This window comes from Chamaea fasciata, unplaced genomic scaffold (assembly GCF_029207755.1).
Source record: "Chamaea fasciata isolate MVZ Bird 193981 ecotype frontalis unplaced genomic scaffold, bChaFas1.0.hap1 SCAF_5, whole genome shotgun sequence".
Taxonomy (NCBI): domain Eukaryota; kingdom Metazoa; phylum Chordata; class Aves; order Passeriformes; family Sylviidae; genus Chamaea; species Chamaea fasciata.
In genome coordinates this window covers 66,679,639-66,705,155 of record NW_027094090.1, presented here as the reverse complement: position 1 = coordinate 66,705,155, position 25,517 = coordinate 66,679,639, and the positions used below count along the sequence as shown (strand labels likewise).

At 44.1% G+C, this 25,517-nt stretch overlaps 1 protein-coding gene across 8 annotated transcripts in view; it reads right to left on the bottom strand.

The window, feature by feature from the left end:
- ERC1 (ELKS/RAB6-interacting/CAST family member 1) overlaps window positions 1–25,517 on the bottom strand; it is a 246,477-nt gene that overhangs the window by 26,492 nt on the left and 194,468 nt on the right. For 4 of the 8 annotated variants that reach the window (XM_066184270.1, XM_066184271.1, XM_066184273.1 and 1 more), the window contains 3 exons: window positions 25,005–25,149; window positions 4,044–4,145; window positions 2,411–2,477 (listed from right to left, as the gene is read on the bottom strand). In XM_066184270.1, the coding sequence (XP_066040367.1) occupies window positions 2,451–2,477; window positions 4,044–4,145; window positions 25,005–25,149 (274 nt within the window). In that variant the 3' untranslated portion in view covers window positions 2,411–2,450. The remainder of the gene's footprint in view (window positions 1–2,410; window positions 2,478–4,043; window positions 4,146–25,004; window positions 25,150–25,517) is intronic. The other 4 variants (XM_066184266.1, XM_066184269.1, XM_066184268.1 and 1 more) reach the window with 1 other exon arrangement.

Below are 25,517 nucleotides of genomic sequence, written 5' to 3'. Positions count from 1 at the left end.
TCAGGATGAAAGATGGTATTTACATTGAACTATAAACTGCAATGTAAACTGCCAGCCTCAGAAATTACAGGGAGGGCGCATGTGGTTATGAACAGTGCTCCATTTCAGGGAAGCTCTATCTGATAATGCTGTCATCTACAGACTTGGCATAATTAAATATTCAACCCAGGCAGTTCCAGAATGCTGGAGGGGAAAAGCCTTTAAGACCTAAACCATAAAAATAAACTAATGGAGTTAACTATTGGACAAAGTGTTTTGGTCTCCATTTATCCTTCAGTATTGACCGGAGGTGATTGCATCCACAGACCCGAAGGAACTTTGAAAAACAAACTCATTGCCAAGTCCTACGCTATTAATTACACGTTATCATTGTAACACATAAATTTAATTTAACACGTGGAGGTTAGGGGCTCTGTAACTTAAATCATCTTAGCTTTTACAAAGAGAATAAGGATTTTTTTTTTTTTTTAATGAACACGGAGTATCACAGTAAAAACATGTACTCTGCTGGGAATAACTGGCTTGGGGAGCATCCATCACCTTTATACTTTCCCTGCTGATGTATGCACGACAATCCTGAGGCTGACAAGTTTCTGGGATGAGATGTGTGGAAGGCAAGGCTGCTGCATGACTCATTATTTTGACTGGGATACTCTGTAAGAGCTTTCCTGAGGAAAGCGCCTCAAACTGGAGAGATAAGCTGTATTTAATGTCAACCACCCATTAGTCCAGAAAACTATGGAAAACCATACTCTTAGTTGGATTCTTAAATGAAACAGAGAGATCTCTCTCCCAGTGTTTTCTACACAAACTCCGTGTTTGCTCCAGAAGGAAAACCAGAATTGTTCCTACCTTCACAGGGAGTGTCCTCTTCCTTTTCCTCATTTACTTACCTGCTTTCCCCTGCTTAGTTTCTGTGCTTCAGCTGATCTCTACAAGCATTATCCCTACAGCTTCTCGCAACATTCGCGAGCGCACAACCATTGCAGGAGCGGTGATTCAAAGAGAATGTGAAACCAACAGCGAGTGGGAATTAATGAAGCACTTTATCAATTTGTCCACTGAAGGGATTCTCTCAGTTCAAACCCCAAGGCATGAAATTCAAGTTTGCCGCTGCCACAGTTGGATTAAATTTTTCAGCTGGTTGGCTTGAAAAGAGGGATTTGATCTACACAGCCAGACAGACTGTGAGTCTGTAGTTAATTGAGCAAGTGGAAGAGGTGAGAGTGCCTTATTCTCTCATGAATGTTTTACAAATCTAACAACCAAGCAATAATTTTCAGAAATGCAAGGGTCCAAGATTTCCACAGAAATTTTCAGTTTTCTTTCAAATAACTGATATGAAAAAAAAAATAAATTCGAATTCTTAAACAGAAGTGCACAGAAACTCACGTGAAATATTTTTCTCTTAAAAGGATAAGTGAAGAAGGAAGAAATAGGTTTTTAAGGTATTGTCATCAGTTCCTTAAAATACTTCAAGTACCTCAGAGAAATGTATCCTGCTTTAAAACTGATACTCCAAGGCATAAATGAATCCTGTGTATTGCAATGTAATAATCAATATTTCACTCCTGGCCAGTAAGAGGGTTTTTTTTTTTGCTAAAGAACAGGTGTGAGGAGAAAGAGTGTCCTCAGCACTGTCTTCCCTTTTGGAAATGGGAGTTGTTGTGGGGACAATTTGACAGCAGAAAAAAAACCAAAAACCTGTGGACACGGACACAGAGAAACAAAATGTGCTTTAAATGAAAAACAGCTCCTAATTTCTCCCCCATTGTTTTGAAAGAATGAGGGAGCTGGAAGGGAGAGAGGAAGGTGAAGGGGATATTCCTCTTCGCCTTCACATTTACAGACAATTCATACTCCTGGTCCATCTGGAGAATCCTGTATTGTGAGTTGATAAATATCTGTGACGAGTTAGGTCAGTGTGCAGGGCAGCAGATCTCGACATGCTGAAAACCTTCAGGAGGAACATGATCTTCAGGAGGAACATTACCTTCAAGAGGAACATTATCTCCGAGCACATTCTTTACAAACCAGAATTGAAAAAGCACACATAGGTTTGGCTGCGGCACAAACTGCTTTGAAAAAGAATCCAACTGAAAACATTTCCTCCGTGAAGTTGATGATAAATGATAGCAAAGACATTTCCTGCTCCCTCGTACTTGCACAGAAACTCGATTACATGCCCTGGGAAGTTCTCCCCGCAAGATGGTGAAACGGTGACGGGATGATTGGAAGAAGAAAATCACAAAGCGCACACGAACACACAGCAAAACACCCTCATGCAGAGCCACGGGAGCCAGGGGAGGGAGCACAGGTTTCACAGAGGTTTCACAGAGGTTTCACAGAGCGAGGTGAGGGAGAGTGACTGCCAGGAACTTTTCTGTTGGCAGGAGAGGTTGGTGCTCACCGTTCTGAACAAAATGGCTGAGCTAAGAGCATCTGACTGGTTATGCCCAAATACCCTCCTCCTCATCCTACAGGTGCACAGGTGGCAGTGGGAGGGAAGCCCCGAGCAGCATGGGAATGAAATAAAGAGCCGGTTAGTATTTACAGCACACATGGAAGTACAAACAGCAGTACAAAGCCTTTCAATCCCTTACGCAGTATTCTGAGCTTGCTTTGCCCCCTTGCAGGCTTTGCCAGCTCTCAAAACGCCCCTTTCGCAAGGAGAAGTGCAACCCACCCCCTCTCCTCCCTACTGCCCTTCCCCACAGGGCCTCTGCTAGAATCTCTGAAAATGTCTAAATTTTACTTTGTTTTTCCATGCTATCTTTTCGTTTCATCTGTCAATGCTAGGCTGCACTCATTTGCAAGCATGTACTGAAGTTACGTGCTGGGAAGTGGCTTCAGCTCTCTGCAGACTTCAGGGCAGAAACAACACACAGTCGAACGTTCGCGCCTAATTTCGATCGGGAAATTTGATTTCATTTTCAGTATTAACAATTTCACTCTCCTGAAAAAGGAGAGTGAAACACCAAACTTCCAAAACACTGCAGAAAATTCAAGCCAGCCAACACACAGTGGAGGAAGGTATTAAATTTAGATGCAAAGGGAAGTTCCCTTGAAAATGAGGATTTTTCTGTTTGTTTCTTTGTATACACTCCTTCTTGTTTCGTGATGCAGACATGAAAGGAGATTTTTCAAGCTCCGTTTTTGCAGGGTGAATAAATAATTGGCTTCTGCCATTTTCCTCCTGTACCTTACTCATCATTTCTGTGCACCACTAGGCTGGCACTTAAAGGTCTAGAGTGAGATGCTTCCCTGCAGATTTCACCGATTTCTACATGAGCCAGAGGGCCCGGAGAAGCATTCCTTCACTCCGCTGAGGCAGTGATTAACAATGGCTAATATTTTAATTAAACTGCAGCGGATGAGATTACAACAGGGGCATGTGCAATTACGTTGGCATTTTCTGCGCTACCCAAGGGACAGTTAATCTCTCTAAGTCCTCAGCACAGGGCTGTGCTCTGTGGATGCCACAGGAGGCTCCTCGGTGCTTTGGAGATGGGAAATTGATTTTCCTTCAGTTCACGGCCCATTGAGCCCGTGAGGGAGCAGCCTGTGCTCATTTGGCACCGGGGCCGGGCTGTCCTCGCGGGAAATGAGGGAACTGCTCCTATGCAATCCACAGAACAGAAAGCTGATCCTGGAGCAGGATTTCCAGCTACTGAACACAAGGAACAGTCCTGGGCACTCCGCACACTCAGCAGTAAACCCGAGCCACTCAAATGTGAATATGTCACACAGGACTCGGGTCGGGTGTTTTAGGAGAGTGAAGTTTTTGTTCCTTTTCAATGCACCTCGTCCTCTCCACCCACTAACAAGAGCTTGGCACCAGGAACCATTCATACGCAATTCAGGAGCTTCACACAAAGCCCACACAACAGCAACATCCAGTTCTGCTTTCTAACGGCATTCTGGAATGCTGCTCTTGTTCCAAGGTGCTGCAAGCATGTCAGGGAAAACTACTTGTGACACACAATCATCAGCCCTCACAGTAAAAAATTCCTTTAAAAACAAAAGAGAGAGAGAGAGATTACCTGGTCAGGGGAGGGCTTGTGGTTGGTTTGACTGGAATGGGATGAGGATTTGAGGTGGTCATCCTCATAGTTGTCAGCCATCAGCTTCATACGGTTCTGAGTCTGTGAAAAAAAGCAAGAGAAAAGGATCTCAGTCTACCTTTAAAGTTACCACGGGGACTAAAGGGAACGGGGCATTTACAAAACCGCATATCCAAAATCCCTGCGTGGGGAAAAACAAGACACATGCCTAGACATCAGCTGGAATTGCCACAGAGAATTGGCGCAAACTGTGGAGACACATTCCAGCCTGCTCCCTTTAAGGCTAAATTAGATCTGCAGTGAAGTGGCTCATCTGACTTGTACCTGCAAAAACCTGTGCTTAATTTCTTCTTATAGATTCTTGGGACTACGGTTCAGACACCAACTTGGAGAATCATTCAATGAAAACATGAGTTAGGTGTCACTAAGTCAATTAAAGACCCCCCGATGAAGCACTAAGAAAGAAGCCAGTTTTAAAGAACCAAAAGGTAAACAAGTTGAAAACAGGTTATTACTTAAGAAGTCCATCCAGTTTCAACATGCAAATCAGCTTTCAACTGATATATCAAAGAACAGAAAAATTCCGAGACTGGTCAGAAAAATGTGAATTATACAAAAGCCATCCTGTGAGGAAATTACCAAGTTAATAAACAGATATTGGGGAAGAAAAAGTGCCATAATAAAGGCTTATAAAATTAAAACCTGGCCACAGTCAAGTAAAGAATTAGCGAAGTATGAAACAAGTTTCATTGTTTTTCTTCACCTTCCTAGGAAATTTCAAGTTCCAGAGGAGACAAAGATTTTTAAAAACACACACTGGAAAATAAATTGTGCGAGAATAAATGGAATACCCGACTTGAACAACACCACTCTAGGTAAGCAATGGCAAAGAACATTAAAATAAATACATTACCTGGCTGCGTCTGCAAAGGAGAGTGTAAGTGGGATAAAGCCCTACAAAGGCACACAAAAAAGGGGAAGAATGAGCACAAAGGCCATTCAGGCAGCAGCGACACTCTGGGGGAGGCAGAAGAGCTGGGTGAGGGCCTTGCAAAGCCAAATGCTGCCTCCTGGGCATTGTCTGGGTGCCAGGGTCATGGGGAATCCACCCATGGAGCAGCCCCAAGAGCCCCACTCTGAGCTCTGTGAAATCCCTGTACACTCTCGGGAAATCCAAATGCTACCCTGACCTACGTTAGATATGATACACAGCAAACCATCTACAGCGAGACATTGAAATCATCAGACGGGCACTGAAATTAGAAGCCTTAAATGAAAGCTCAAAGCTCACAGGAATGCCAGCTGTTGATTCAATCCCTCCAGAACTCCATGGCTTCTCACTGGAAACTCCAAGTTTAATGAGCATCTCGAGGTTGGAGAATGCACATTCTACTTGTCTCTATTCAGATCATGAGAGAGAAGGTCCAGGGCTTGAATCTGGATTTGATTTTCTTCTGGAATAATCTAACAAAAGCTAATAGTAAATTGGGCTTGAGCAATAAGCAATTTAATCATGCAAAATTTTTTATATTGTTCGCTCTGCTTTGTCAAGCAAGTTCTGAATTCCAAGTCTGACTCATCATTCATAAATCACTACTTGAAACATGCTACATTAATCCTTAAACCACCAGTTTATTGTAAAGGCACTCTCTTAATATTTATTATTCAGGTTGTCTCTTCAACAAGTTTCTTCTTTGCAACGAGAACAATTGATTCTAAACCATTTCAAATTTCCTTGGAAATTTCTTGTTTTGATAATAAATAATAAATTCTTACACGACTTTCAGTGTGTGTGCAGTGAAAATCAATTGAAACCCAGATGTTTAGCAGAATGCCAGTACAGCACATTAACTTTCCTGAGAGAAAACGTAGCTCTTCCCAGCTAGAGGCAGCATGGTTTATATTATGTGAAAAAAGCAAAAACAAAACCAACCCAAACCTAAACAAACAGTGTTAGCTGGCAGAGGTAGAGAAGAGTATAAACAGTGCACAGAATCACAGGCTGGAAGGGCCCACAGTGGTCACCTGCTCCAGGTTCTGAATATCCCCAGGGAGGGAGACTGCACGGCCTCTGCACAATCTGTTCAGTGCAGGGTCACTGCACAGGAGAGGAATTCTTCCTCGTGCTCAGGGGGAGCTGCTGGGCATCAGTTTCTGCCTTTTTGTCCTATTTCCTGGCACCACCAAAACCTGGCTCCATCCTCTGACGCCTCCCTGCAGACACTTAGGCATTGGTAATTTCCCCCCTCATTTGTCTCTTCTCGAGGCCGAGCAGGCCCAGCTCCCTCAGCCTGTCCTGGATAGAGATGCTCCGGTCCTTCCATTATCTTGGTCGCTCTCCGCTGGCCCCTCGGCAGGAGCTCTGTGTCCCTCCTGTCCTGAGGAGCCCAGAGCTGCACAGAGCAGGGGTGTGACACCGCAGGTCAGAGCAGAGGGGCAGGATCACCCACCCCATCCTGCTGGCAGTGCTGCTCCTCAACCACCCCAGGATACCTTTGGCCTTCCTGCCTTCCAGGACACGCTGCTGGCTCATGGACAGCTGGTTGTCCTCCAGGACCTTCTCCTCAGAGCTGCTTTCCAGCAGGTTCCCACACCTTATCTCTGGCGAGCCTGGCTGCGCCCCTGTCCCACTTCAGATCTAGTTTAAAGCCCTCACGGAGCCCTGCCGAGTCCTGAGATCCCTTTTCCCTTGGGATACAGGTGGAGCCCGGTTGCTGCCAGCAAGCTCAGTGTTGTATAAACGGAGCCATGACCAAAAACCACAAAACGCTGCTGTTTACAGCAGTCTGGTAGCCAGGTGCTCATCTGCACGACTTTCCTGTTTCTTGCTCCATCACTCCCTGCAGCTGGCAGCACGGAAGGGAACACAGCTTGTGCTCCACATCCCTTGGCCAGTTTTCCCAAGGCTCTGAGGGCCCTCCCTGTTGTCCTTATCCTTTTTGCTGGGACTTTGTTGCTGGCCACTCAGAAAACCCTGAGAGGGTCACAGTCAGTGGCTGCAGCAGGCTGGGAAGTTTCTTGGTGATGTCCCTCAGCCTGGATGGGTCAGGTCAGCAAAAAAACACACAGAGTCCCTCAGAGAGAATCCTGAAATCAAACTGAAGAGGTCACGCATTCTGGCGCTTAAATTCAAGTAGGACAACGCACTATTAATCCTTGGCAGCGGGTATTGAGAAGTGGCTGACGGAATTGGGCCGGTTTAGCCGGAAAAAGGGGCTAAAATTACTTGATAGGAGGAAACAGAGAAGAGGAAGCCATTGGAGGGGATAGGACAGGAGGCGACAGAAGTAAAATGGAACACAGAAAATTCTGATTAGAGATCAGGAAAATTCTTTTCATCATGAGGTGCATCAAATGCCAGAACAGGCTGCCAGGAGACTGTGGCATCTCCGTCCTTGAGGATACTGAAAACGCAGCTGGACAAGGCCTTGAGCAAGCTGCTCTACTTAGTGATGTTCTCAGCAGGTGGCAGGACACAGAGGTCTACTCCAACCTTAGACATGCTGCAGTTCTTATTTGGGATTTTCATCAGATCACTTGAGAGTTTCAAAGTTCAGCTTTTCAGAGGAAGAAGAGGGAGACAAGTTCCAAAGTTCCTCCTACTTGCCAAATAAGGTTCAGTTGCTCTGCTCCGTGACAGCCCCTTGAACATTTAAACCCAGAAGAGTCTCTGCAGTGCCCTGATGATGACAAGCCTGGGGGAGCAGCTCACCTAAAGGACATTTTCTGTGTTCCCCCTTTAACCTGACCTCCCAGTGCAGCTGCTGGCCATTTAAGCGTGCACCTTTGCGACATGTCTTGGCAAGAAAATGCCAAAATCAGTACTGTGATTCCACTACAGGAACTAATTTATGCACATATCGTTGGAATTAGGCAAAAACCAAAAGGTGGAAGAAAAGCAGCCTGTTTCCTGATGGATACCGCTAAGAATTATTTCCCAACATTTAAAGTCCAAGCAGTGTTGCAAATAAAATATATATAATATTATAATATTTCTGCAATTCTTTTTCTCTCAAACATAGAAATAAAAAGCTTCTGCTTAGGACTGGACTACTAATGACAAACTTTTACTTAGAAATTTTAAAAATAACTGCAAACGCATGAACTGAGTTTCTCTCCTATTGCTCCTCCACGGGGGGGGGGAAAAAAAAAAAGTCCAAAAGGATGGAAATTTCTAGAGCAAATGGCTGCTGTAATGATTTAAAAACAAACCGTTTACTTTTCTGTGGGGAACCACTCCAACATCCTGCAGTCCTGAGCTGGTTTGTCATGGTGCTATTATACAATCCTCTCCCACCTCAGGAGGTTATGGCTCAGATCCTGGGGCAAGCTTTTCTACATCACTGTAAAAAGTATGAACAACAAAGTGGTTTAACCACGGGGTCCTGTGAGGAAATAAATGAGCAGTGCAGACAAATCAGTTGTGGCAGGAGTGCTTTTGTCTGAAACCTCCAGAGCTGCGAGCAGGACTAGCAATGATAGGAACCTGATGTCAGATTCAAATTTTGCTTAGAAAAAAGATACCGTGTGCCCTGACAGGTACCTTCCTTCGTGCATGTGCAGAAAAAATCCTGGAGTGAAGAAAACTGGATTAAACTCCACAACCCAATAAGTTTTGTGGGGTTTTTTCCCCAGAAGATACCTTCTTTTCACTTTTTTTTTGGGGACAGATTTCATGAAATTACTCCTGGCCCTCCACTAATACCTTCCCCAAAGTCCCCAGAGCTTGTCAAAGCCCTTAACAATGCTCTTCTTTTCTTCCAACAGTCACCATGCAAAAGAACAGTCCCGAACCCTTCAGACTGGTGTAAACTCTCCAAATTACTCCAGAGCCACCACACACTCTCCAGCTCCTAACTGACAGCCAGGAATGAGTGTGGAGGCCTTGGCTCTGCAGACCAGAGTCTAAACTGGTCTAAATTGGAATCCAGAACTGCAGGTCTAAAGCAGAACACTCGTAAGGGTACTGCATCCAAAAAGCCTCAGCTTCCCCTGGTCATATTTTAGACTTTACTCTAGAAATATCAGATCTCGCCCACCCCTCCCTTTTTGCACCCCAGAATTTCTGCAATTTTCCTTTTGCCTCTTTGATACACTTATTGTTAATGCCTTTTTTACTTCCTGTCACTATTTGTGTCTTTCTTCTTCCCTCATCCCTTGCTACAGCAGGCAGTTGTATTAAAAGAAAAAAAGCACCAGGAGAAAACACGAGATAAACCTGTTTTAATCACAAACGTGAATGACTCGCATCAGAACTTCTCCAAACGTGCTCTCTTTGGTTGTTTCGTGATCCTGCCATGACCTCACTGCATTTTCATTATTTTTTATTTCCTGGGTACCATATAGTTCACTTCTGCCTGTATCCTATAATCACTAAATGGTGAACAAGGAAATCACCAGGGTTGAACCGTTTCCAACATAACCAACACCTGAAAACTTCCATTGCAAACTGCACATATACAATATTTTACCTGCCCGAACTACAGCCATAATTAATTTTTAAAGAATCACTCAGTTCCTTGTTCATGAAGCTTCAAAGCGCTCTCTCACCTGCAGGTTCCTAAAAATAAGTTATTTGATGTTCACTGATGTTCACTGCAGGCCACACTTGCTCGTGCACCTCAACACTAAAGATCAAATTAATAGGTTTTATCACAGTTAAATTAATACATGAAGAAAACCAGAACTGATGCAGATGCACAAATTTTAGGGGGGAAACCAGAGACTTACACTGGAACACAGCTGGTAAAGCCTGGAGGAGTGCTGCCCACGTCTGACAAACTCTTCATTGTGCAATCCCACACACAAATTCGAAACCCACAGATTTCACTCCAGACATTGTTTATAACATATTTCACAGAATGTTTTTCTTTGAAAGCTTGCACGAAGTTGTATGTTCTAATGAGAGCACATACCTTCCCTAAGCATTTCTGCAGGACAGCTAAAGTTCTGGTAACCATAACCCTGGAAAGCTTCTGAAACACACATTTCCGTATCTCTAGAGAAGCTCTCTAAGATACAGCAGAGAGCAGCTCATGACCTGTGTGCATTCTATTAATCCAGTCTGCTTCACATGCTCGTTGCAGTAGCTTACTCAAAGAATTTTGCATCAGGTCTGTTCCTCCACCATGAAACAGCACAAACCATGACATCAGCGACCGCCCTCTGATTTTTTTGGAGAATATTTGCGTGGGGTAATTTTGGTTTTGCTAAGCAGTCTAAACAAGCTTTATTAATCCTTTAATGTAGAGTTTAAAAAAAAAAACACCCACGTTAAGTAAATATTAATCTAATGACTGTAACTTGTGACAAATGAGTGTGCGGTGGAGGCAGAGTGTCGGTGCATTAAAGGAGTTATCCCATTTTAATCTGAGTTCAACGCTTCACTGGAAGCACATGCAAAAGCAACACTTCAGAGTCATTTTTGCCACTAATGATACAGAAATATAATTGAAAAGCTCAGGTGATTTTTCTTTCTAAGTGTGGGCCAAATTCAGTATCTCTGAAAATTATACACTTGTGGAGCCTTTCAGATAGTTCTTTTCTACTTGTCAGAAACCCACCGTGAGCCATAATCCCTGTTAGTGTCCAAGCAGCTCCCGGCTGGAATCTGGCTGCCAGAAACACAGAAAGAATAATTCCTGTTTTTGCCTGTTATTCGAATATGATGCCCTGCATAGCTACCTTGAGTATATCTACACCGACCTTAAATATACTACCTTGAGTCTTTATCCACCTAGAGCATTAAGACTCCGAAAGATCATTCAAGTATTTAACTCGGTGCCCCCTCCCCACCCTGGATATTTAATGGAATGGGAGACATTTCTCCAATTTGTAAAGATGGCACATGCCGAGGTGCCACCTTTGTAAGGTTTCACAGACACATCATTAGTTAGGTCTGGCTTCCCTTTCGGCCAAGTTTAAGACCAGCAACTGAGATTTCTCTATTAGCAGCAGAGCAGCACAAATTTCAGCTGCACAGACATGAACCCATCCCTGTCACTGCACTTCTGTACGTGCCGGAGCCTGTGTTTGTGTGAGCCCAGCAAAGAGCACGTGCAGCTGCTGGGGTTTGTCAAAGCCTGCAGGATTCAGCACAGCTCTACCTGAGCTGCTGCCTTCTGCACTGCCTGCTGGCAATGCTCCAACAATATTACTTTATGAAGTGACTTTATCAGCCCAGCTAATTTCTGTGTTCAGAGGTGTCGTTTTCCTGTTCATCTCCCCACACGTGATGATTACCGAGAAGCTTCATCCTGAACAATTCATACAAGGCTTTGAACTAAACTAAAGGAGGCAGATCTTCTAGATATGGCACGCTCTGGGAGACTTGACATATGCAGACATATGTGGATGGGATTAAAAATAAACGTGGAACTGAAATTTTCCCTCTGCAGGAATGTGTCTCTTGGAACATCTCCTTAGGAGATGAACAGACTAACCACGGAATTGCCCAGTGACAAAGTTTATTGAAATCTATTGCTCTGATTCCTGCATGAAGAAAACCAGTGACGCACCAAAAAATCCCCATCAGATCTGCATTTGGGATTCCTTTTTGTGTTACGCCATACCATGACAGTGCATGTTCCTTCAGCCCTCTTTTACTCTCTTTAGAGGTACCTCAAGATGTGTTTAAGACCACTGGTAACAGAACTGCCTTTCTCAATTACTTGCTCCACAAAAGCCGGAACCTGCCCAGCCACAGGTTTGAAAGGAAACTAAACATAAAAAATACCTCCCCTCAAGGTTAGCTCCTCAGGACCAAGCCGAGCATGTTATTTCTTTGGCATCTTTCCTCTGCACGTAAGGGACTTCAGCAGAAATATCATTAAGGTGTGGCTTCCTGCATCTCACTGAGCAAGTGCTGCAGTCTGAGGACATTTACAACCATACAGTAAAACGAATTTGCAGGGAAGGGGTGGGCTGTGCATCAAGAAACTGCATCCAGGCAGGATCGGCAGGACAAATGGTAACCCACAACAACATCCTCAAAGAATCCTGGAGCTCTCACACCACAGAAAACCCAAGAAATCACTGACTGAAATTGATCTGAAGACGGAACGGCGAACAAAATGAGCTGCTGTTTTAACTCTTAAGGTAAAGTAAGAGACCTGGTTATGTTCGCATTCCAGGTTTGAGCAGATAAAACCTCTAGGTTTCAAACAAGCAGGTATTTTTTGGGTGATGAGCCCGCCCCGTGGCGCAGTTTGTTAGGGCAAATCTGACCTTGATTCCGTGCCGTGGAAGAGGAGGGTCTTGCTGAAGGAGAGAATGTAAGATCAACATCTTTCGCTGCCACACACCCTTAAAACAGAAAAGCCTAATTGATTTAAATTAGCTTAACAACTGGGATTTTTGTTAAATTATGCTGCTACATCCACTCTTGGACTGCTGTGATGTCCTCACTACTTCTTTAATCAGCAAAGAAGTGATTTCTTTTGCAGACAGCATGGCTACCCTTGAAGAGCGTGTGAGTCAAACTTTGCTTGACATCGCTGATGGGCCTCCTGTTTTGTTATGAGCATTTCCCTGAAATTTCTCCTTCCCTTTTCACTTCTGCTTCACTCCACACCCTCCTCATCTTACCCTCAACTACCTTACTCTGTCCCCCTTTCCTTTGTTATTCTGTTTGGTTCTCCTTTCCAAAATAAATCCACTCGATTTCACAAAGCTGTCTGCCACGACCAGTCACTCTGCTTTCATCTCAGTCTTTCTCCCGGTCTGAAACAAGAAAGTTTCTCAGTCCAGTGGTATATCTGTGAACCCCGACTGGCAAAATCTCGTACAGGAATTTACACACAAGATGCATCCTACTGCCAAATCTTAAAAGCTAGTCATGATCCCCTGGCTCAACAAAATCATTTGTGGGCCATCTGCTCGTGTATCTGCATACACCTTTCGTAGCTGAAGTGATTTGGAAGTCTTCCAATCTTTGTCTATTGTGATTGTGTTGTTACAATAAATAGAGTAAAAGCATTCTTTCATCCAGCAACTTTTAATTTTGGGAAGATTATGCCAGTGTTTTGACCACAGACCTTTTATTGTTACATATTTTTATTGTTCTGTGACTCTCCACTTCGACTGCATTTGCCTGCAGCTTCAAAGAGCTGTTAATGGCAACCCCCCCTCCCCTCTATACATGCTGTTCTTGGCCAAAAAAAAAAAATAAAGGAGTTATGTACAGATACAAATTCCTGGATGCTCAAGTGATGTGAGCTGCTCAGTATCATCATCCCAGCACAGCCTGTCTGTGCCTGCCCAGAGCCCAGCTCTGGCTGTATACACCAATGGATCTGTGTCTACATGATATAAACACTGTTGATAGCAACTTTAAAAAAAAATGCACGCACAACCAAACCTCAAGACTATGTGAGCCTCTTCTGAAATTAATTTTAAAAGCTGGTGCGTATAAAAGAAAAAGAAACCCGGTATTATTCTTTCTGTGCCTCGCTTTCATCTTTGAATCCAGGCAAAATCCTGCGTGGTAACTGCTGCAGGGAAGAGTTGAAAGGGCATTTCCTTTGACAACCAGCAGAACTTAGCTACCCCAAACTAAAGAGCAGCTCAGATTTTTTTCCTGTATGGCCAATTATTAGGTCTGACATGCACCTAGGAGTGCCCTGCCTCAGCAGGCACACAAACACAGACATCACATTCCTGTCTGTCCACACCATCTGCGTGTGGTCTGCACACACACAGGATTCCTGTCCATCCTCACTGTCCCTGTGCCTGCCCCACAGACAGGATTGCTGCCTCTGCACACAGGGCACGTGTGCAGTGCAGAGCTGCACAGATGATCCCTGGCCCTTCCCCTGCCCCTGCACTACACAACCAAGGAGAACCACAATAAACCAACTTTTTTTTTTTCCCTCTTGTTTGTCCAGCAGAGGTTGACTTTTTCCTATTAAATCTGCATCAAGCTGTGAGAGACTGAAAAAAACTGTTCAGTTTTTCTACTGCATTTGTGCCAGAATTATTCTTACCAAGGAAAGAAATTCTCTTATTCTCTACGAAATTGATGGCACACCGTGCGTAGAGATGCGCCAGTCTGGCCGGATGGATTTCTCTAAGGTGTCTGCACTCCAGTATTCCCGTCTTGGCCTGCTCTGTTCCTGATCTCTTGTCTTTCTGTGATTTACATTATATGATGCCATTACATATGAGTAGAGGCCCACCCAAAGGGCACCATAAAGCACTCTGTAAAGCTTAGAAAAGAAAATCTCGGAGAATTCTCTCTGCCACAGGACCACTAAAAGAAAAAGATCCGTGGAAGGAGAAGAAAAAAGGCAGTCCTACCTCTGGTTGAGTTTTTCTTAACAATCCTTTTACTGCTAAGTCGTTAAACTTAAGATAGGTGATTCCACTTGTTAAAGAGCCCTGACAAAGCAGAGGAAGAAATAGAAAAGGATGAATAGAAGGACAAGAGCAACCTTGACTGATTGATTTGCAATTAGCAGACCTAGGAGGAAACCAGGAAGCCTTCATATTTTTAAGCCCCCTTTACATCACAAACCAGCTTTGTGGCTGACAATGGAGAAGGACTAGGTGGTTCTGGTAATCAGGAAAGGGGGGAAGAGAAAAATCTTTTTGTAATCTGATAGTGATGAAAAGGTCTAGGAAAATGAGCAATTAGTCTTAGTGTGCACTTCCCAGTCTGTGGGTCCTTCCCACTAAATCTGTGAATTTTGCATGCAAAAACCAACATCCTGCCTGCCTCCATATGAGACAGACACTTGAAAGATGACTGAAGATCTGTACATACAAGTAAATATATTGCCCCTTAGGGAAAACAAAACAAAACAAAACAAAACAAATTCAGGGAAAAACTAGAATGAGAAGGTACAGCCCTTAATACTTCCAGAGAGCAAATAAACTCGTGCAGGCTTCCAAGTTTTAAACCATCTGTGAGTGTGTGTGTTCTTAAGGATCGCTAGATTGCTTTTATTATTTTTGCAGCACCATTACTGTCAGCAGCTGGCAGAGTTTGGGCTGCTGGCTGTAATAAAGGAGGCGAAGCCAAGGGTGCATCTACTGGTGTTTAGGGGATGGAGGACTGGCTGGGTGTCATAAATTATGGCAATGTTTCATGTCCAGATGAAAACAGTGAGAAGAGGAACTTCTGAACTACTAAAAGGATTAAGACGGGGAGAATGGTGAAACAGAATGTTTAAAAACATTAAGTTTCCCACCCCAAACAAAAATCCACCGTAAAAACAAGAGATACCCAGGTTGTTCAAACCCCGAGGGAAAACTTGCCTGGAGTCAGCTGTGACACCTCCATTTACTTTTTGTTTACTCAGCTACAGGAAATATTTGTATTCACACCCAGACAGACAGGCATTGGTGGTAAACAAATAGAGAGAGAACAAAGGACTGGGTTCTGTGACTGTAAAACTGTACTCAAATAAAGAGAACAAAAAGCTCTCATAAAATGCCTACCCCTTAACCAGGGTTATTCAACATGAAAGGCCACTGCTTCCTCCAGACACCAGCACTGGGATGAGAGTTTAACACAGATTTGGGGAGTGGAGCTTTACAAAAGTTGAGAGACTAACATTCACCTCAACTACTGATAATCTACAGTTCTACAACTCGTCATTGCAAAGGCAAATGACTTGTATTTGAAACTGGGGGTAAATAACCGGCAAATTTTCCTAATATCCACATGAGAAATGTTTGATTACGCCAGGTAAAACCAGACAGCAATCTTCTGATAGCCAAGTTTGATGAAGGAATCTTATCAAGAAACTACCCCTAATCAAGAGCATCTTAGATTTCCAACTGCAAGATGAAACCAGTATTTTCCCCTGCCTTACCTATTCATTTACCTGAGATATGGTGTGCTGCTGCACCCAGTCCAACAGTTTCAAAAAGGGAAATTCTTTTCAGAATTTAATGAGCTTAATACAATGGATGAGAAAAAAAAAAATCTGTAGACTGAGATATTTTAGTGCACAAGCTCAAAACCACCTGAGATCATCAAGAGTTCACTGTTTACCGAAGTTCATTCCATGCAGATAAGACTAAATTTTTTCAATTTTTAAGATGGTGGGGATTAAAATTCTCTTTTACAAATTATGCATTTCTCTCTTTTTAAGAAAAAAAAAAGCAGTGATTTATTATGTTACTCCCAAAATAACACAGCAAAATCACAAATAGGCAATATATTCTATCTCATAGATCATTAATTTTCATGACATATTCTAGGTGCACAATTCTTTCCATCACTCATTCCTCCTCCAAGTAAAGAACACATCACTAACACATTAAGTCACACAACTGTTAATCTGTAATCTGCCTGAAACCTTCTACATATTTAGTTTATTAACCCAATCAGTCATCTCATATCTCTGACTTCACCTTCTCCTTACAGGTTTTGGGAACACACCTGGAATCATCGATCACCTCACCAGTTATAGGTTTTACGCAAAATAAAACAATACTAAAGCTGGGAAAAGGCCTTTCAGCTTTCTGCCACTGTGTTTTAAATGATTATCGACGTGTGAATTGTTTCTTATATAATATAGTTAATGTCACTGGTTCATTGGGCTTTTCATCCAAAGACAGGTAACCACAAATAAAGCTTTACTTTCTAGTTTAGAACGAAACCATTCAGTGCTGTGTGTTCCCTGAGGAATAACACCATTAAATCCAGGAAGAGATGAGCAGAATGTACCAAATGAGCACATTTTGAATGGAGATTGGGTAAAGGGACATGTGCCTCCGAGACAATTGTCTTTGTCAGGTAAAACAGCCCAGAGGAGCAGGAATCATCTAGCACAGAAAAACCTGCATCCAATCATTGAAATACCTGTAAGGACGCTTACACACTCATCTTTGCCAAGTTCAAGCAAGTAACTCAAAATCTTCCCGAATCTGAAATTTTGGTGCGGAAAAAAAGTCTATTTGTGGATTAATCTCATCAAGACTTTTGACGTGTTTGAGTGGAATTCTCCCTGTCACCAGCGCTTCAGAGTTCCCTACACAACGGGTCTAAACGATACAATTTCAATGTAACCATAAACTCACCGTGTTTTCCGGTCACCCTTCAGACATCATCAATCCAAACAGCAAGAACGATGCCAAACCAGGCCAGCCACGAGGACCTACGGCTGGAAAGCCTCAAATACTTCACCCCTGAGGCACATCCTGCCACTGGCCAACAAGCAGGAGCAGTCAGCCGCGCTGGGTCCTTGCCAGCACCCCACAGCCCCGGGAAGTGAAGCAAAGGAAGATGTACCATCGTTGCATTCCCTCAGTGACCAACCACGGGCAGCCCTGAGCTGTCCTAACCCACACTCTGACATTCTCCCCTCATCCCGTGACTCAGCAGCTAAGACAAACATTGGCAGGAACTGTGTTCAACATAATATCTGTAGCGAAGAGACGGAATGAATTCCATAAATACTCCGCTGAACGCGTGTGTCACAGAGAGCTGTTCCAACATCTTCTCTGTTTCACTGAAAACCGTGGATCACACCAGTGGTTTGGGCCACAGTAACTGCAGGAAACCACCACATGGTACAAGCGTGATGTCAGAGGACAGCGACTATTTTTACATTGCACCAGTGTCCTGCAGGACTACTCACTGCCCAAGGAATGATTATTTTCCAGGCCCAAATTACATCTTCTAGCGCTGCCTCCTGAGGAAGCCCAAGCGAGCATTCGCACCTCTTTAACAGTGCAGTCTGGTTCTCCCAACAGTTTTCCTGATATCCAACACCATCAAGGTCAGGAATGGGACACAGGGTCTCTCAACTCCTAGCCTAGACTTGTCCAGCAATCCTGATTTTCTAGAGAGACACAACCTGGCTTAAATAACTTCCTAAAAGAGTTCATAAGCCTTGAACGAGAGCTAGTGTATAGGTGGCATTAAATTTCAATTAATTGAAATTCACTTGCGCGAATTTTTAGTCAACTGAAAAACCGTGAAACTAGGACATGAAAACTTTAATGTATTAAATAAACGGAGGAACATTTCTAATTGAATGAAACAGGTTTTCACGCTCCTACAGGCACAAGAAGAGGCGCTGACACTGCCAGCAGCTCCCTGCCCTGGCATGGTGCAGCCAGCCACAGCCAGGGCTGCCTTGAATATATATTTTTATTTAATCATGCCAGAGGCAAAGGGGGAAGGTAAGGGAGGAGGGGAGAGGGGAAGGAGTGCAAGCAATACCAGGGAAAGATGAAATGCTGCCCCAGAAAAGACTGCTGACGCTGCACTGAGCGCTGTTGCTGCGCTTAATAGGTGATTAAAAATGATGGGAAAAACGTCTGGAGCACATGGCAGGGAGAAAGGTGCTTGCTTTTAACCTGGTGCTGTGCCGCAGGAAGCAGTGCTCACGACAAAGCCCTGCGTTCTGGGCCTGCTCGTGCTGTCAGGGTGCTGGGCTCCGCTCCTGGCAGAGATTTTCCCCCTTGACAGAAACAATTACTGAGGAGCAAAGGCTGGCAGAGCCAGCAGGGCTGTGATTGATAATCTGGGCGCTTTACAGGCCTTAACAAAAGCCACGGTGCTTCAGTTTGACAGCTGGCAGTGCTTGATGAGAGCCAATTAGTGGATGTAGATTCACTTCAGCCACAAGTTTCTTCAGTTTCAGGTCCAACAGCTTCCTGCACAGGAAGAGTACGGAGCGATTTCTGCCTGCTCACATCTAGGCCAGCTACTCTGCCAGCACAGCTAAGAATATACTGTAAGAATATTGGAGATTTTGGCACCTTTGCGTACTAAAGCCAGTGAGTGAAAAGCTGCAGAGACCCTCCAGACACTGGTGGTACAAGGACCTGATAAAAGGTGACTCTGCTTTGACTCTACAGACCATGCAGGGACAGGTGAGGCTGGGACTGCTCTGGGTTTTAACAAGTCCACTGCAAGTGACCACAGTCCTTGAAATGCTTCACTATTCCCTGGAAAATGTCTGGCAAAGTACATTAATCTGTTTGCTCCTGCTCCAAACTGGTGAAGCTGGCACTGAGAGAACACCAGAACTGGGAGTACCTTCTCCTCTGCCCAGCTCATGAAGAAACCTCTGACATGGCACCTTCAAACTCCTCTGCCTGTTCTTAATTTCCCTATCACAGAAGTTTTCTTTCCCCACTTTTACACCTATTTGCACTCTATGGGTACTGTGGTAAAGAGATTAATAAACAAAGATGGATCCAAGTTGCCCTGCATCTCATCACTCCTTTCAAGTATTAACTTTTCTTCCTCAGCTATAAAGAAGCCACCACCGCCACACTCAGACAACTTACACCCACACTCCCAGACTTCCTAAATTCCCTTCCGACAGTGGTTTGAGAGCTGCCTCCCCTCTCTGAACTCCAGACTGCTGGAACCTTGCAGAGAACACCAGGGGTTCTGTCACGAGACAGCACCACGTTCAGCAATTACCTGCGGGGACTGGACCCGTGACACCTGAAGAAGAAATTCTCTTGCTAACAGGGATGATCACTCTCATCAGCCACGGCTTCAAATCAGGGCAGCTGAGGTAAAGCAAAGACCAACTGCACACCCTCACGATCTGTATTATTTCATCAGGGAGGTAACTAAATCTGCCAGAAGTGTGGTCATGCCGATACAGCTCCACAGCAGCGAGAGGAAAACATTTGCCTGTCAGTCTCCTTTGCCCTGTTTTACATTCTCTTGTTATAAACAGAAATGACTCCAGCCAGTGGAACCTCGGCTTGGAAAAGTTCACAGCAGAGGAGTGTCAGGTGTCAGTGTGCAGGGTTTCCAGGGGAACAAGTAACAGTGGAAAAAATATCATTTTGGGGGTGAGAAGCTACTCTGGAATCTACAATTCTTTCCTTTTTCTCATGATCCCATGAACCACATTTACTTGGGAAACCAGTCCTTGCAGTAACTTGGCCTCATGAAGAAAGCCAGCCAAAATCTTCCAGGGAAGAGGCACAAAGTAGCCCAGAAAAACCAGATTCGGTACTTGCTTGCTTAGATGAAATGTATATTCCACATTGCATAAATGCTATTATTACCAGTCAATTATTAGTTATTCGATCACTGCCAAACAATTCCTCTCCATTTGTGGGAATGTTAAATAACAGCTCCGCAGATTCATGCTGGCCCACAGAGGAAGGCACAGTCTTGATGAGGGTATAGAAGGGAACAACAGGTATTAAAGCTTCCTCTGGGTGGCAAGGCTGACTCCAAAACCCACACTTACAATAGCATGGGGCTTCTCATCTCCCTTCATTAAAACAGAAAGGAGCTCTTTTTTGAGTGAACAGCAAGACTGTCTACAGCAAGAACGTGACAGGTAATAAATATTTTTTTTTCCTATGCCCCTAATAGGGAAAAAAAAAAAAAAAAAAAAAAAAAAGTAATGAGCTTAAATTGCAGTAAGGGACATCACATATAATGATAAGGACAGATAAGGCATAAAAAAGACTTCCCAGGACTGAAGGTCTCCTCCACTCAAAGTCTTTAAGAACAGATTCCAGGTCTAACTGGATGAATCAGCTCAGTTGCAGAGCTCTCTCCTGAGGCCATACTATTGACTATTTCTCATTAACAGTTTGCATGACAAAAGAAAACGTCTGTTTATGAAACACATGGGGAAAGCTTAAGCTGGGTGGTTCTCTGAGCATGCTGAAGTATAGAATGAAAACTCAACTTGTTCTTAAAAGACTGAGGAACTGATCCGAAAACAACTTTTATTTAGGCATAGGCAGCATAACAAAACACATGGAGTATTAATCTAACCTGATTTCAAATGAAAACGTCGAGATCCTGTCATCAGTAACAGAGTCAAGCTAATTCCTGGCAACTTCTGCTATAAAAATAACTATGAAACATTATCTAATAATAGAAGTATTAATAATATGGCTATTTACAAACAATTAATTTGAATAACATTCCAAGCTGTCAGAAAACACTAATACTCTTCAGAGCCTCCTAAAAATTTTAACACAATTACTTCGCATTTCTGGCATGGCAGTGGCAGAGATGCCGCTCCAGTCAGGCACCCACTGTGGCACACACTGCACAAATACAGAAAACGACAGTCCTGGCTACAGAGAGCTCCTAGCAGGAAATCCCAGCTGGTTAAGACTCAAAGCCCACAGACAGGAAAACCTCAGCCCCTTCAGATCTGCCTTCCCTTCAGCACTCCAAACTGTGGAGTGGCGCTTTGCTCTGCTGCAACAAATAGGAGCTGATATTAAAACTCATCTTGACGAGTGAAGGGATGAATGGCAAGCAGGCTATCTCCGACCAGCTGAGCAGTGGCTGGGCTCCAGGCACCCAGCAGCCCAAGCTCCCTGGGACACCCAGCAGGGCCCTCCCCAGGCCACATCTGGACCTGCTTACACCACTGCAGCTCCCTGCTCCTGCAGCAGCCTCTGTGAGCTCCCCGCGGAGACACAGGGCCCTGGGAGGAATAAATTGGGACCACATTGGCTGTGACCCTCGCCCTGCAATGGCCCTGCCTGTCTGATGATAGAGGAAATCCCTCATCCAAGCTGACAACCAATATGAAACAGGCAGCTGCATTTACTGGAGAGCCCCCTCAATGCCGAGCCCCTCGTTAGGAAACGGGCTCTTATATTGAGGCACATTCCTGCAATTCGGAGCCTAGAAACCCTAAATTAAAACAACGTTGATGCCATATCCTCTTTCCAAAATGCTTCTCCTCATCCAAACTTTAATGCACGTACTTAGAGAAGTTAAAGAAGCGAAATGTCTTTGGCAGGACCCCTTCCCTCTCCTGTGCAGCAGTTCACCCTTCCCGTGTGAGCCACCAGGAACGTGACAGTGCTGGCAAAGGAATGACAGCAGAGCCCTCCAGAGTCTGGATACCTTTCCCCGGATGAGCCTCTGTGTGTTCGCTGATGGTTTTAAATAAATAAAAACCACAGGAAATCGTTGGAACAGGTTTTTCTTTTGTGAGTGGTGTACCTTCCTACGCTTTAAGAAAGGTAGCAGCAAGTCAGGCAGTGGTAACCAGCACAAGCAGGGAAAAGTCACGATCCAAATCCTGTTCTACACCCTTGGATCCATTCGCACTCGCTGCTGCAGCACAGGCAGGAAAGCGCTCTCCTAAAGCCCTCTGTCAGCCCTTCCCAGCCCCTGGGACCACAGCATGCACAGCCCTTGCCACAAAGCACCCTTCCCGTACTGCTCAGCATTCCTGATCCACCCCACGCACATGGAAATGGGAATCTCTGACTCAGCTGGGTCTGACCACCAGCTGAAAGAGCTGCTGTCCCACCGCAAAGCCCAAGCACTTCCCAGGAACGGGATGGACTGAAATGCCAAATCCTTGCCAGGGAGCTCCACAGCTCTGAAACACGAACGACTGAGGTCAGGATCCCAGCTCTGAAGCTGAAGGGTTGAATGAACTTTCTGAGCTCCACAACTGCTTTCCAAAGTCTTCCAGAATATCTTGATTTGTGGCATCACCTGCCTTCCCTGAACAGCTGTGCTCAATACATCTGCAAGTCTGCAAGGTTTTCCACTCACAGTTTGTACTGCACATTTAAGAACCACAGCTAAACTTTTAGGAAGTTCCTGGAAGGTGACACGGTTCCGTGGAGCTGGCAAACACAGATGGACCCTTGTTCTCAAGGTGCAGAGAAGGGCCCATGTAGAGAAGGCTTAAACTGAGGAAGCAGCAGAGTTGTTTTGTTGGAAAATATGAGGCTGGTGACCTGGAACAGCTGAAGAGGGGTGCAAGGGCCAAGTACACAGAATATTTGCGAAGCGTGTAGAAAAATGAGATTCCCCCTGACTACATCAGTAATGAGGATCCTGTAAAATCTCACAGCCATCTCTTCTGACCCATCTCCTATTTCTGGAGCTGTCAAAGTTGGTGTGATTTGAATTTATTCAGAAAAAGTACATACCAGAACTACTGGCACTGAAGAAAAATAAATGGAATTTTAGATCCTCTGTAACTCATAGAGGTGGTGAGTAATACTCCCTAGAATAAGCAACGAGGAGTTTTTTTTCTATCAATGTGTTGAAAGCTGCACGCAAAAAAAAAAAAAAAGGGATACGAGATGACACCTCCTTAAAACACAGGATAGAATTTAGGGAGGATGTTTGGTCACATAAAGATTTCTCAGGTGAGCTTTAAATATAGTTTATATTGTTTATATGTAAACATTTATTCTGCCTTGGGGGTTGCGGATGTACTGAAGAATACCTGTGACTTTATACTTACACTACACATGAAACTTTTATTTATACTGCTCATAGCACACATGTGTTGAGGAGATTACTTTCTGCTTTCTTCGTTATTTCTGAGATTAAAATCTTAAACAATCTTAAACCGTGACAAGTCTTTATAGCTGATGGCAGTTTTGGAACCAGAATGTTCAAAGGCATTTCGACAGCCCAATGAATTATTTGAAAAAGGACTATTGCTCTAACCTCAGATCATAACTGGTCTCGCTACATACCAAGAACAATTTCAAATTATTCTCCTTTGCAATTTTCTCTTATTTGGGAAATTAAGCATCCCACACATACACAGAGAAACACTTGGAACTGGCATCCTTAAGGGAAATGGCCGTGTCTTTTTAGGAAGAGTTTTTGATACTGGAAGACTTACAACCACAACGATATTTTTAAAAATTTTTCTACTGAAACCCAAGTCATCACAGACAAGCGCAACGTTAATATGTAAATTAAGTACGCACAAATTTTCAGCAGAAAAAACTCACCACAAAACACTACAGATTGCTCCAGTTACTCACAGAAGACAATCAGAAGGAAACTGGGAGGGGCAAGGGGCATGAAAGCACCTGAATTTAAGCTCAGGACAACAAGAGCTGAGAAGAAGCGTTAATTTCCCTTGGAGCGAGTGGTGCCATAAATTACAGCTGCTGCATCAACAATTACACAAACAAAACAAGCACTTGACATTGCTGTGAGCCCTTGTGACTCCTGGTTTAGCAGATCACCCGGCCTGACCACAGCAATTACAACTGTTGCTCAAAAGTAAATAACCCAAGACTGTCATCTATACTTCTGGCTCATTCTGAAGCTGGTACATAAAACCCCCAAAATACCGTTCCTAAATGAAACCATAAATAATTCTCCTAAACAACATGGCCAACAACCTACTCGTGTTTGCTGAGGAAGAAGCACAGAAACCCCTTATCACAATGCCCTGGTTTTGTCTTATGTCCTCTGACAGCAGCAGAAATCATCTGGCTGACAGACGAAACGCTGCACATGAAACTTTACGAAGGTGGAAACGGTGGCACCGAAGAAGTTGATACTGGATTGGCAGCAGCATTTGTGCTCTTATGAGGAATGTGGCAAGGGAATAACTCAGGAAAACCCGCCAGAAGTGCTGAAGTGAAAAATCTACACAGATTTTTTTCAGATCCTAAATCTCTTACTGCCAGGGATGCCTTTTGCTTCATCTGTGTTTTGCTGGCAATGCACTTTTCACGTTGCCTTCAGTACTGAAACATAATATTAAATGCCTGAACAGAAACACATTTTTCTAATTGTTATGCCAACACGGAAAGATCTCAGAAATGGGAGAGGCCAGAAATAGGAAGGGACCAATCTCCTCACAAGCACGAGACCTCCCAGAGTCTGTTCTAGAAGCTGGCACACGGTGCTCCTGCTGCAATCAGAAATCACAGGAGGGGCTGCGTGGTGATACATCATATTTGAGCTCTAGGAGGCAGGAGCTCAAATTCTTCTCAGTTAGGAGAAGTTTCTTCCAAACAGGCTTCTGCCCCAACAAAGCAAATGCCAACCCCCAAGAGAAGCATCACTGCTTTTCCCTGCATCCGTGACTATTTGTCACTTCCCTCAGTGCTGAGGGCAGCAGTTTGAAATTGTTGTTTCTGCACTCCCCGTCCTAACACACAACAGGGTTAGACATTATTAGCTCCATAACTCAGGATAATAATCCCACACCAGATTATTACCTGGATTTTTCCCAGCCCTGCTGCACCCACCTGCTGCTTGAGCTGTTGCACCAGACGGTCTTTCTCTCGTTTCAGTGCAGCCACTTCATCCTGAGTCTTCTTCTTAGAGGATGAAAGCTCCAGCAGAGCAATGTTGGCATCTTTTTCACTAATGGCAGCAAGAAGGGCTTCTTGTCTGAAAAAAAAAAACAACCCCGAACAAGTTACATTATTATCCTGCAAAACTTAAAACCCTCTACAAAGATTTGAACAGACCATCAATGCTGTGCCAGTGTGCAACTCTGCAAAGCAGGAATGAATATTTCTGTCTGGGCTACACGTCTGTTGGTGGAACAAGAAGTCAAGACTCACACACCTGCCCCTAAACAACTGCGCTGATACCAAATTGCAGTTTACAGGGTAGGAAAACCACGTCATGCTCTTCTTCTGCATTCACCTTCTCAGCTTTGAGTAACTACCACTCGTTATTACTTTGGCTGAACATTTCCCCGTACTCTTTCCCTGTAGCAGGAAACTCTTACAAACAGAATTCAGAAACATTTT